The sequence below is a fragment of the Parasteatoda tepidariorum genome, chromosome 6 (genome assembly GCF_982258835.1).
Source record: "Parasteatoda tepidariorum strain Cologne lab strain chromosome 6, Ptep-v5.0, whole genome shotgun sequence".
In the NCBI taxonomy this organism is placed as follows: domain Eukaryota; kingdom Metazoa; phylum Arthropoda; class Arachnida; order Araneae; family Theridiidae; genus Parasteatoda; species Parasteatoda tepidariorum.
In genome coordinates, this window is record NC_141760.1 from 93786791 (window position 1) to 93801099 (window position 14309).

At 30.8% G+C, this 14309-nt stretch overlaps 1 protein-coding gene across 4 annotated transcripts in view; it reads right to left on the reverse strand.

The window, feature by feature from the left end:
• The window catches only part of LOC107457370 (ral GTPase-activating protein subunit beta), a 44540-nt gene extending 36284 nt beyond the window's left edge, over positions 1-8256 (reverse strand). For 2 of the 4 annotated variants that reach the window (XM_071178388.2, XM_043045246.3), the window contains exons 1-5: positions 7929-8256; positions 7186-7396; positions 3610-3808; positions 2516-2680; positions 1266-1496 (exon numbers count right to left, since the gene is read on the reverse strand). In XM_071178388.2, coding sequence (XP_071034489.1) covers positions 1266-1496; positions 2516-2680; positions 3610-3808; positions 7186-7389 — 799 coding nt within the window. In that variant the 5' untranslated portion in view covers positions 7390-7396; positions 7929-8256. The remainder of the gene's footprint in view (positions 1-1265; positions 1497-2515; positions 2681-3609; positions 3809-7185; positions 7397-7928) is intronic. The other 2 variants (XM_043045284.3, XM_071178387.2) reach the window with 2 other exon arrangements.
• Positions 8257-14309: the final 6053 nt, after the last annotated feature.

Genomic DNA, 14309 nt, shown 5'->3' on the forward strand with positions numbered 1-14309 from the left:
CTAATCATAAATAGCTTTCTTTTCCAATTTTATTTTTTTAAAATTAAAATAGTAAAGACTAGATAATTTAAAAAAAAAAAAAACGTTTTTTTTGTTGAAGTATTAAAGAACACAACAAAAATGTAAGCCAAATTAGGATTTAATTTTCAATAAAAATTAACAAAAATTATCTTGTTCGTATCAAAATTAGCATGATTTAAATTTGGATGTAGAACTTTTATGCTGATGACGACTATTTAAAGAGAAAATTGAACTTTGGTTGTTTCAAGATCTTTAGTGAAATTACTTAAATTCAAACACCAGAATAATAATAATAAAACATTTTTAATGTCATTTTCTTGCAAAATTTTAGATTACATATTATGCTATACCATGCTAGGTTTGAAACCAAATGATGTTAAAATAAGAGATTCCCTTCTTAAACAACAGCAAAACTTTATTATTTTGGCGTTATTGCATGGAATATTTTATCATTATTCATTTTTTAATGAAACACAAATTGTTGTAGCCCAAGAAACCCATTTCTTAAACCCTGTAGAGATATTATTTAAAGGCCTTCAATCTGCAAATTAAATTACATTTAAATAGCTAGAAAAGTTAAAAATTAATTAGTTTGAGACATTACATTATAACATCTTAATATCTAAAATAAATTTTTAAATATATGCAATCTTTAATAAAGTAAGTTACAATCCTTTCACATTTAAAAAAAAAATTACTTCCATCATCATCACTAAAACTTTTTCTTTAAGAGCCCATTTCACTCTCATAATGTACTCTCTATTGGACGAGAAAGTAATAAACTTTGCACATTTTCAGAAAAGGATTTAAGGAAAATTCTAATATGCAAATTTCATTGATGCAAAAATATTTTCAAGTTTTTTCCCTCGAAATTGCAGGTGTTTTTTTAGGTGCATATTTCAGTTTAGCAAAAATTATTATAAGTAGAATTATGACTTCTTGCAACTGTGTACTCATGCGTTTGCAGGCTTGTGCTTCTTTTTAAAAATTAATTCTGGAGTTATTAAATTTTTTATCATATAGTACTGTTTCATAAATTTTTTACCATACACAGGAGAAACTAATTGCAGTGAAATAATAAGTTTTGAAATCACACCATTTTAATATCAATTGATTGAAAAATTTTGGAATTAAATTTCAAACTAGTTAGAGAGTGCCCTAATACTTCTAAACTATTTTTTATTCTTAATTCTGAATAAGTTCACTATTTTTTTTCTGTGCTTGAATAATAAAATAACACTCACTTAGTTTTGTTGCCGGATAATTTGCAAACATAAATTGCAAAGAACGTGACGTAAGAGCTAGATTGACACGATTCCACTGATCTACTAAAGCTATCCGATGCCTCCAGCTGCAGGATAACTCACGGAATGTTTTCCACAATGATGGAGATGGAAATGAACGATGACATGCCAAAAGCCAGACTTCCATCAAAACACCAAGAATTCTTTCACAAAGATGGCTTCCTATGTCATCTTTAAACAAATTTTAGAATGAACAACACAAAATTATAAAGGGGTGACATTAATTAAATAAAATAAAAAAACCTTTTGAAATGCAATATATTTGGCTTCATTATTTTTTTATACATTTAATCAGTAGTAAAAATTTATATTCAATAAGTCAGGTTTTAAAAAAAAAGCTGTAACCAATTTATTTATTTTAAAGAAAATTATAAGGATTTTATAATAAGAAAATTATCATTAATTGCATTCTAATGTATACAGTAAAATCATGATGTAAAGAGTGTGGTATATTACATGGATCTATATCCCTAAAGTGATATCCTATTGGCAAATTATTGTTAAAAATATATAAATATGGTCATAACAAGTTAAAATAGTAAAACATTCATGATTACATCTAAAACAATTAGTAGAAAATATTTTTTTTCATTCTTTATTAATATAGATAATTTAAAATAGAATTTATGGATGACCGACAAACTCTAAATTTATCTTTTTACAATATGTTATAAAGTGTTTCATATGAGAATGTATTTCATTTAATAATAAAAGTTTAAAATTAAAAATAAATCTGTGATTTTAACATGTGATATTTATACAATCATTAGCTTGAAAAATTAACCTCATTTTAGAAAAATATTACTTTTTTTTTGTATAAAATAAGATGCATACAAATCTACTTAGGGTTTGAAATAAATGAATTATCATAGAATCTATAATGAATGAATGAAACAAATCAAAGAATTTAGACATACCTTAGTATCAAACATAATTTTAAAACTGTTATTTTCAAAATCTGCCATATTTAAAAGAAAAGTTAAATTTTTTTCAATAAGAAATGTGAAAGTTTTAATGTGAAAGTTTTCCAATACTTAACAAAAAAATAAAAAAAGTCTTCATCACAATAAAATTGCTCATTGATAGTGAATCATTAACAAAAAAAATTATGGCTGCAATCTGTAATTAATTGATATAATGTATTTTATCTATTACATATATACAAAGCATATTAAAGTAGATATGCATACCAGGAACAGATGGAGGAGCTAGAAGAGTATCATTAATAGACAGTAGGAATAATAGAAGTGCATCCCATGTTTCCCTATCTATTACAGTTGATTCTTGTGCAACAGTTTCAATAGTTCTTAAAACTCTATGACACAATACTGCTTGTCTGTTTATGATATCAGCACCTATGAAATAAACAAGCATGGAATTTAGCAATAGGATTATTTTTAAAATAATTTGAAACAAAATATCATGAATTTGTATTAATTCATTTATATCTTTTTCAAATTTATGCAAGAAAAAGAATAACTACAAAATTTAAACAAATAGTAAGAAATACTAAATATAAAACTTCGACTAAAATGGGTAAATAAATCATAGAATATCATTATTCAAACCTCTTAAAGATAAAAAATAAGTTAAGGTGATTAGTATTTTTCTCCAATACTGAGTACAAATATCTTCACTCTTAATTACTATATTATTAAAAGAAATAACATAAATGAATGTAATAAATTAAATTAATTTATCTGAGTTTAGGTAAATAATAATCTTGAGTTAAGTAAATAAAAAGTGAATGAGATATATCCAACCATCTTGTTGACAGTAATATTTGAACTAAATGAGAAGACCAAATTGAATGGGTATTCAGCTAGTATATATATGTAAAAGATTTGGGACAACATAATTATAAGTTGGTTTTTTAAAGAGCAATTTTGATTTTAAAAAAATACTCCAAATTTCACGAAGGCAATAATATGCCCCAGTGCATTGTACTGAACTCTAGTGAAAATTCTGGAAATTTTCAGATTACTTATTTGGAAACATTTCTAGTGAACAATTTGATGTAAAAATGTCTCATTGGTAAAAAGTATTCGAAAATGATATGTTGTCTATAATCTCTTTGTATGAAAAAAACGAGAATTGCTTAAATAAGCAAAGGCAATATAATCATTTCCTTTCATGTGTTATTTATTAAGAAGAGCATATACAAGATGAACAATAGCTATCTGATATTTAGTGTAGCAGATATTGTTCATCATGTATATGCCTTTGTATATGCTATTGTTTACAAAGTACGATTCTGTTTATCAAAATTAAATGCAGTTCTTACTATTATCATTTCTGGGTAAAAATAAATTGTACAAATGGTTCAACATATTTCTAGTGTAGATGTTAGGATCTTCACATATGCACTTAGGAACACAGACTTTAGGTTTTGTTAGAGCAAGCATCCATTCACAGTAAACATTCACACAGTCTCGTATAGCTTCATGTTCAGACAGAGGCAAACCAAGGCCATAGCATATAACCTGCAAGAAGTAAAAAATGAGTAAAAATAAAGACATTAAAAATTTTAATAATATATTAAAGAGCACAATTAGTAATATTGAGCTTTTTCAAAATATTCGATGAGAAAATGAAAATTATTGTGATGAAACAAAAACACTCAAAGGATATAGCTTATATTTAATTTAGCTCTTATTAAGATGACAAAAAACTCACAGTACGCCACAGATTAGTTGTTGTGTCATCCTCTCTCTCTCTCTCTTTAAACGTAACAGTGTAGCAGTATAGTCAGATGCTTCAAGGATTTTGATGAGAGCGGTTGTAACTAGCCAATCTCCTTTGTTAACAATTTTGAATAAAGTTAAAAGAAAATTGTGAATTTGTTTACCAGCCTAATTATCCTTCTCCTGCTCCTTCGATTTGAATATTGGATATTTTTACAATCAATAATCTTACATTATTACATTTACATTTTAGTATTACATATACATCTAAATTTTTTTAATTATGAATGAAACAATTTTATTGTACAAAAAACTTGAGATTTGAAATGAAAGAGTACAGTAATCTAATGCATATATTTTACTATCATAAAGAATAGATTTCTCCCTTGTACTGCAAACTCTTGAAAACTAATTTTTTTACAATTTTATTTAAACAGGCACAATACTTTAAATATAAATGATAAATTTTAACTATTACATATATGTAAATAAAGAAGCAATACAATCCATTGTACTTGGGGATATTTTTATTTTTTACCTTCATGATTATAACTTAGAACTTCATATACTAATAGAAAAATATATGCTTAAAAATTTTCAAGATGAAAAGATTGCCATAGCAAACAATTTTGTGTTCATTCATAATAGAGGATCTCAACACTTGAACAGCAGAAACAAAAGGTGATTTTAGCCCCCAAACCTAAAATTCACACAAAAATATTCAGCTGTCCACTCAGAAAGGACGCACGAGAAACAAAATTTTCTCATACGATACAAGACAATTAAACAAGAGGTAGTTATTGTTTAAAAATTATCACAAATTTATTAAGATCTTTTATACTGTTTTTAATTATGTGAAATATTGATTACTATTGTTCCAAGTTTTTATTAAATCTACAACATTAAGCTTAATAAATTATTTCTTTAAATTAAAATATGTTGTGATTAATATATTGTGTAAAATATATTGTGTGTAAAAATAAAACCTTGTAATGGATAATAGGAAAATTTTCAATAAATTATATTAAAGAGCAAGGTAAAATAAATATGGAAGGGTCTTGCAATAAAGGTTTACACAGGCCTCATTATAGGTAAGACTAGCTCTTAAAAGTTTATTAAGTAACAAATAATAAAGAGAAAGACTTAGATTTAAACAAAATGATTTTTCAAATTCTGCTTTTCATATTCTAACTAGGGGAGTGTCGGGTACCCTTGCCCACTGTCAATTTCATATGTATAGAATATTTTTTCAAGTCAATGGGCTATCGGACATTAATTGCTATATTAAAAAATGATTATTTTCAAAGTTTCAAGTATTTATGCAGCTGGTAACATGGTAAACAATAGTTTTGAAAATATGTTGAATACAGTAGTCATGAAAATAAGAAAAATTGGTTGAATGTTTCGATTAAACTTCATTTTAATACTAAAAAAATAATTTTTTCTATACATACAGCATTAAAGTATGTAGTCTTAAGTTTCATTTGCACAAAGAAAGAAGTTTGTAAGTGAAAAATTGTTCGAGTAATTTCAAATTTACAAAAAAATTGGATTTTGGGTAGCCCCGCTCACATGAATGTCGGGTATCACCGCCCAATTTTATTTCGTCGTTAAATGCACGGTTGCAAAGATTATTATTTTATAGCCTCAAATTTTAATGTTATATTCATTTTTAACAACAACCTATTAATATACATTAATAATAATAAAAAGTATGACATTTGTTGTTATTAAATGATAGAATTCACTAAAAGTATATAAATATGTAATAAATAAAATAATTTTGTGATAAAAATGATAAATGAGGTTTATCTATAGTCAATACATTGGTCATTATCATTTACACCTGAAAAAACAGTCAAAAAACATAATTTTTGTAACTGGGCGGGGCTACCCGACACATTTTGAAAACAGCTGGAAAACATGGTTTTTTTAAATTTCTATTTTTTTAAGTTAAACCATTCTTTTTTTGGTTTATTCTTTTGGCATTATTTAATTAAATGATAAAATAATAGAAACATACAAAAATATTGATTATTACTCAATATTATACAGAAATATAAGCAATAATCCTTAAATGGGTGGGACTACCCGACTCTCCACTACATGCTTGAAATCTGCAAATTGCAGCTATGCTATTATTTCCAGTATGGATAAGTTGTGATGCCAGTAGTTGAGCGGTAGTTGCTCCCACGCCACAGGTCTGAGGTTCTATCCTAAAACAAAGCAAGGTTGACTGAGCCCTTCATCCTCTCAGTTGTTTCATAAAATGAGTACCAAGCATGCTTGGAGAATACTAAATACTAGAGGTTCTGGATTGGGCTGACCATTTAACAGGAACATCTGATCCTATTACACTCCAGAACCAAAGATCAAGGACAGTGAAAGGACACAGTAAACCTCAGCCCATTTTAGGCTACTGAGCTACTGAGTTTAGTAGAGTAGTAATCAATTTACAATGAAAATTTCAAAAACTGGGTGGGAAATATGGTAACTGAGATATATGGTAACAGAAAATTTGAGATTCAATAATGTTTTGCAATTATTTTAACAGAATGAAAGGAAAAATAATCAAAATGATTTTAGTGAACTACACGAAAGTTTTCAATAAATAGGATGAAATTTGTTGTCCTGGCCAGTTATGACATTTGCATAAAAGCACATAGAAAATTTAAGGAAATAAAACTATATAATAATTAAAAAAGATTGAAAAACAAAACAGGCATAATATAGTGCGGCTTTCAGGAGAACTCTTCCAAACACCCATCTCACGTCGTGGTGGGTACTATGGTTACGAGGAAAGGTCACTTCAAATAAGGGTGAATAGTTTTGTTTTAATCTCAGCGTAGATCATCATGAGTAAGCCAATTGACACCTTTTCTCCACCTCCCCATTAGAAATGTGCTCTTGCTTGTCACCATAGCAGCAGACAGCCCCAGACTTTCAGTCTGGAGGAGTTCTCCTCAAAGACATATTACATAATATACAAGAATTTACAATGATATAAGACTATTATGATTAGATAAAAGTATAAGTACTAAATCAATTAAGCAGTAAAACAAGACAATCGGTGTAAGATGATAAAGTAGTACATGTGAAAACTATTTACGAACACTAGTGAGGTAATTTTAAATGAATAAATGAAGAGAATTGTGAACAACTAAATAATTTCATACCTCCATACACCAATGAACTTGTTTATCAGAAACAAGTATGCTTGGATCACAAGCTGGAGTACTAATACCAAGATTACTGGCTAAAGGTTTAACTACAGCAATGACAACATCCCTTCCTGCATTTCCAGGCAAAGTATGCAAAACACTCCACTTATTATCTTCTGCATTTCGTGTGACTGGAACTGATATCCATTCAGAATACATAATGATACTGAAATTAATAATTTTAGATTTTAATATATTGAAATACTGAAAAATATATGAAAATTTTCTTATTAATGACTGCTCCTAAATAATCTTCTGGGCAGTAACATTTATAAATAACAAATAAAGAACCTAATTCAAAGGATCAACTCTTTTTTTTTTTTTAATTTTGCGAATTTCGAAACTCTTTGACATTTTGGCGATAGTAATTGGCAAGAGCGGGTATCGATACGGAAATTTCACCTACATTGAAATACAGAGAAAAAAGATATACAAATGACAATTTACTTTTTGCTTGTTTAACTAATAAAATCTGAAGAAACAACTATCTAATAGGGAACAAATACATAAAGTTTATCTATGTATTTTATCAATGAGTATAGGGATATAATCTATAGGCAAAGCTGACGAAATTTTATAAATTTTTTTCCTGTAGTACAAGTGTATTTTTTTGTATGAAAAAATAAAATAAAATAGAAAACATCACTGTATTTATTGAAAACATTCAATTAAAACAAAACCAGTAGAATGGTACAAACCATGTAATTACTGCACTTCAATAGAAATAAACTTTATAGTGTCATTACAAACAGTTTTAATTCTTTGTTTTAAAGGAATGAATTACATTTTCGTCCATTTAAGTAAAACCTTCTCTGAGTAAAACGTAAACAAACTACAATTGACACAACACCCTACGAAACACAATATTTTACTTTAAAAGATTAAACAATTGAAAAAACTTGCTAGATGTCAATAATGTATAAATGATCGTATTTTATTTAAATTTATGAACAAAAACTGAATAGACTGTGTGATCCTGTTCAACTGTTCAAACTTTTTAGCAGAATATTATTTTCGTCTTCTCCCTTTAGGATGTTGCCAACTACTAAATTAATAAAAATTTCACTTGTTTGAAAGGACCATTCTCGCTGTATACACTGTCGATCGTGGCGAGAAAAATGATATACTTGATTGGTGAGATTTTAGCAGAATTTTTTTTCTTCACAATTAAGTGAATTTTTTAACTAACTAGAATTGGCGATCGAAATGGGCTGCTGGTGGATTTATTCGCGATCGCAACGAACTATAGGGGGCGTTGTTGTATGAGACGCTTACCTGCGATTTCCATATGAACCGTCATTCAGTTACTCTGGAGACGTCGTTAATGTAGTGTGTAGCATTGCAACGTTCCTTCTTTAATGTGGCTTATTAAATTTAAAAAAGAAAAATGCTTGATCTTCTTTCTTGTACAACCGAAAACAAAATGGTATCTCTTTTTATTAGAGAAGGAATATCCAAAACACATCGGAAAAATATTTGTACATTAACAGAAAAAAATATGTATATTCTTATAAGAGTTAAAACCTAATGCCCGAGATTTGCCAAAAACAAAACAAGATGCAATTTTATTTTTTCAGGAGGGAAATATTTGACCGAAAAAACGAAAATGTACCAATTCCCACAACATAAAACTTTATCTTGGCAAACGTACGTTTTGGAAATGTTATTTCATTTGGAATCTTATTCATCAGAGTTCATATGGCGATATGATTGTTTTGAATCTATGCTAAACTCTATATCGGCTCATTTTCCACCGAAATCCAATTAACTATTTTGATTTTAAATAAAGTGTTTTATTTTATGAACTGTCGCAAAAATTTTAAGTGTAGATTGGCGGCACTTAAAAACCGCCAAATCTGTAGCGGCGGTGGCGTTAATACGTCGTAAGTACCGAATTTTTATTCCATACTTTTCTGAATCATATTATTTCAAACATTGGAATATACAAGAAGTATACATAAACACATAATGTTATACCATTTAATTTTTCAAAAGTATTTTGAGAACAATTTTTATCAAAAAATTATAAACTAAAAAACGGAAAATAAATTTTAAGAACTATTAACATTGAAATAAAAACTTTCATATTGTTTCTTTTTTTATTATTCTTATAGTTCTTAATCAGACGTAAAAAACCATTCTGTAGAGAACCATCATCAAATGAAAAAAAAAATATTTACAAGCAAATGTTTTATTGTAAAAATCATTGCACTTACCTGATTTATGATTCCCGGAGAATTCCAAAATGATAAGTTCCTTGTTCGAAAACTTTATTCTCAAATAATAGATACATAGTTAGTTTATACCTTCATAACTTTTAGATAACATACTACACAGCAAAATTTTATAATTGATATGAATTTGAATAAGTAGCTAAAAACAGAATAGCTGAATTCTAGTTGAATTTATTCTTTCAAAATTAAAAAAAACTTACCAAGAAAACGATTTAAATTAATTAAGAATCAGCACAAATGGCACTATTTCAAGTAACTTGGATAATTTTTTATTGTTATTTTCCGAATTATATGGATACAGAAATATATACTATTCTATAACGAAGAAGAATATGCTATAACTATTACAATTCTGTATGTTCTGAATTCATATTTATTCACTGGAATGACGAAAGCAATGTTGACTTCACTTTAATTCGTAATGAATTGAAGACAGAAGAAATGCATTTTACCTTAATACACACATCTGTAACAGTATCCGAAATCGGAAGTCATCAGTTGCAAGTTTGTTGATAATAGAAATGAAAAATTATTGAGGAAGTTTTCTTCAAATGTTTGGCGTGTTCTGTTCCTGAAAGATTTACTAATATTCTGGAGATTTTTTTCAAGTTCTTCGGCCTTTTCCTTAGGGAAATTTTGTTTCTTATTTGCTGCTAAAAAATGGCGTCTGATTCAGTCAATGACTTTGATGGAACTAAATGAAAACGTGATAAATTAATGTCCGATATTTACAGGCTCCCGCTAGACGGCGTACTCGAGCGTTGCGATCGCGAATTGAAATTACATACATTTGCTGACTTGTGTGCTCAATATATAGGCTTATAAGTCATTGTCAAGTAGAAAATACAGATAGAACAATTCAGAGAAAAACATCACAAAGAATACATCCAGGGTTACGGCGGGATTCGAACCCGCTACCTCCACGCTTAACAGAGCGTTTGGACCGGCGATATCGCTCGGCCAGGGAGGCCCCAACTGCTGGTGGAGTAGAGCAGAACTCTCTACCCATGGCAACACTTCACATGCTTTCCCCATTAGCGTGTGGAAAGTCATATGGAGAAAGGAAGTGCGTTAGTTTCTCTCTTGATTTTCATATAGATTAAAATCTTTTAAGTTGGAAAACTATATGGAGCTGAAAACTACATTAAGCATAGCTCTAAAGAAAAGTATCACTGAAATTTAAGAAAAATGTTTTCATTAAATAAAAAGGAAAAATATTAAAAAGAGGGAAAATATCATAGTACATTCCCATACAACTGAAAAGAGGAGGAGAGGGAAGGGAGAAGGGCTAAAGGCATGAAACCGGTCTCTCCCCAGATCACGAATTCCAGTGTTGCGATCGTCAAAAAAAAAAAAAAAAAAAACTGTAACACTGCAACTATTTATTTTTTCAGATGTCTGTAAACTATATATTTCCACGTGATGTCTTTTATTAAGAGAAGAAATGGATTATAAAGACTCATCATATTCGTCCTCTATTAAGGAAGAGCTGTCTGATGAACTTGAAGTACCATAAATGCCGATGGCTCTAACACCGTTGAGAGTCTTAACGTCTCGAACACCAATCAAATCTACTCCGAGTAAAAGTAAAATTAGCTGTTCCAGACCACCCAGTGACTATTCCAAACCTACTCTGCGTACAGATGGGTATTCCAGACCCCTAGTGGGTGCTCCGAACCCACTAATGTACATTGAGTAGACGAATCAGAAAATATTACAGACTTCCAGTCTATAATCCAAACCCCCTGTGATTATTCCAAACTTTTAAGCGGATATTCGAATCTCCAAAATACTATAAAACTAGCATATCTCATTTTATTAATAGAGCGAAATGTAACTTTTCATTCGAGCATGATGGCAGTTCTGAGTATGCGATCAGATGGATATATATATATATATGATCGAGGTCGAATTGTGGCCTACAGGGATTGCGGTTCATCATACCGAAGTATTGCTGCTCGCGTTGGTCAAGATCCAATGACTGTTAGCAGAATATGGAATAGATGGGTTCATGACGGTCATATGGAAAGCCGTGCAAGATCTCAGCGGCCCCCATCACGAAGAGCCGGAAAGACAGACATGTTATCCATATGGCCTTAAGGGATCGCACAGCTACGTCATGAACCCTGAGTCAACAAATAGGGTCATTTTCAAGACAACCAGTGTCTACACGAACAGTTCGATGACGTTTGTAGCAGCATGGACAGTCAGCACAGTGACCATGGCTTCGGCTATTCTTGATGCTGCATCCCCTTCAGGAGCGCCTTCAATGATGTGATCAACGACGAACCTGGACGCAGGAATGGCGTGACGTAGTCTTTTCAGACGAATCCAGGTTCTGTATTCAGCATCATGATGGCCGTATCCGTGTTTGGCGACATCGTGGAGAACGCCCATTGGCAGCTTGCATTCGACATCGTCATACTGGCCCATCACTTGGAGTAATGGTATGGGGTGCCATTGGATACACGTCTCGGTCATCTCTTGTTCGCATTGCCGGTACTTTGAACAGCAGCCCTTATATTTCTGATGTGTTAGAGCCAGTTGCTTCGCCGTATCTTCGAGGTCTTCATAACGCTACGTTTCAGCAGGACAATGCACGATCGCATGTTGCCCGCACTATCCTGACCTTCCTTGACACAGAACATATTCGCCTGTTGCTCTTGTCTGCTCGTTCTCCTGATCTCCCACCAATTGAAAACGCCTGGTCAGTGGTTGCCGAAAGATTGGCACGCCACCACTCGTCAGTCACTACAGTTGATGAATTGTGGCATAAAGTTGAAGCTGCATGGAATGCTGTACCCGTCCATGCTATCCAATCTCTGTTCTACTCGATGCCTAGGAGAAAAACTGTTGTTATTGCTGCCAGGGGGTGGCTGCTCTGAGTAATGATTCCTCAGGATCTATACATCCAAATATCCTTAAATTTTAATCACTTGTTCTTACAACTATAGTGTATGTGCCCAATAAATATCATTCTGTTATTTGCATTCCTTCCAGGTGTAGGAATTTTAATGGCAAGTAGAGTATATATATACTAGGAGGCTCCGCCCTCTGCTCGCTAACGCTCGCCAACCCCCGAGAATTGCTACGCAATCCTATATGGTTCATGCCGTGAACCATGGCTCTCTGCGCTCGCTCGCCAATGAACACAATGTTCTAGCACAAAGACATAGTATTGTACTTATGTAGAAGAATTCTATCAATGTTCTTATTGGCTTTTAAAAAAGTATATTAGCTATTTAGATTTTACCTGGTGAAAAAATCAAATCATTAGCTAAATGAGAAACATATTAGCAAAATAAATTATCAAATATTGCAGTTACTCACCTAAATTCAACTAAATGTGTATAATAAATTAGTTAATGCTAGAAATTCTGAAAGTTTTAGAAAAAAAATTTATTATTTAAAAATATAAACTTTAAACCCTAAATTTTCCTTGCAAGATAATAACCCTCAAAAAGTCTTTCATTTTCAGGAACACAAACATTTGTTTTATAGCCAAATGAAATATTTTTTGGTGATCAGCATTATTGAAATCAATTTCTATATTATTTAAGATTTGTGATAAAGTACTTAACATTTTAGTACAAAATAAGGATGTTTTACATACAATAAATTAAAATGCATGGCTTTTAGCATTACCCGAGAAATACCACGTGGAGGTCGCCATGCTGCATTTCTAATCGGGTAGTTTTGATTTTGGCAGTTCCCCTTGCCTACTGCCAATAGAAGATTCAATTAAATTTTTTCCAAAAAACATTTTTTTCTGCAAAGCTCTAAGAAATTAACACTAAGCATTTAGAATTTCTTTGAAAACACAATTATAGATTTGGCATCTTGGAGCAATTACTGAAAGGCTGTCAAATGACTTAACTCTTGACAGGCCAACATAAAGTTGTCCATGACTAAAAACTTGTCTTGTTGTAGTCCACTGATTCTCAACGGGGGCGGTGAACTTGTTTTGGGCAGTAGGGGGGCGGTAGGTATGTTTTGTGCCGTAGGGGGGCGATGAGCATTCAAATTCATTTTTAAAACTTCTAAATAAAATTATTGAATTTAAATTAATTTAATAAATAAAGTAAATCAAAAATTAATATTAATGAAAAATAATTAAATTAATATAATAAATTAAAATTATCGATACACCATTTGTACCAGCAGTAAAACGAACTTATGTGACAACTATTCTCCAATCCGAACTATCGCAGGGCTTGAGTGAGTTGTTTTTGCTTCTGACTTATTCAAACCATTTGGTGAAAATTGAAGTGCATGCGCTTTCAGTATGAATGCTTGATTTGATCCGTGTTTCTTATGATGGTTTTCGTTCGCTCCCTTTCAGTGTTTTCCCCAGTTTTGATTCAATTTCATTGATTATTTGATCAGGTACTTGCGCGAATTTGTTCTTCAGCGTAAATTATCTATTGATTTTAAGATATAGTTTATTTTCTTTCTCGTTTGTATTTTGCTGCTGCCTACAATGTCGGTTAATAAAAAAAGTGTCGTCAATCCAGTGCCACGTACTTGCAGTTCGGATTCGGAACGATACAGTGTTGCACCGGATTAATGAGATGGCTGAAGACATTGAAGTTTACTTATGCAAACTTTTGATGTCCAACGTATTTCCCTTTAAGTTAATGAGTCAACCTTGCCAAGTAATGAGGCTTTAATGTTGGCTTACTCCCGATTTATGAATGAATGAAAAATTATTCAAGAGATGCTTTTTGCAAAAAACCTGATTGAAGATACCGAAGGTAAATCTATTTTTAATACTGTCAAAGATTATTTTATAGAAAAAAACATTCCTCCTTCGAATATTGTGTCTGTTGCCACTGATGGAGCTAC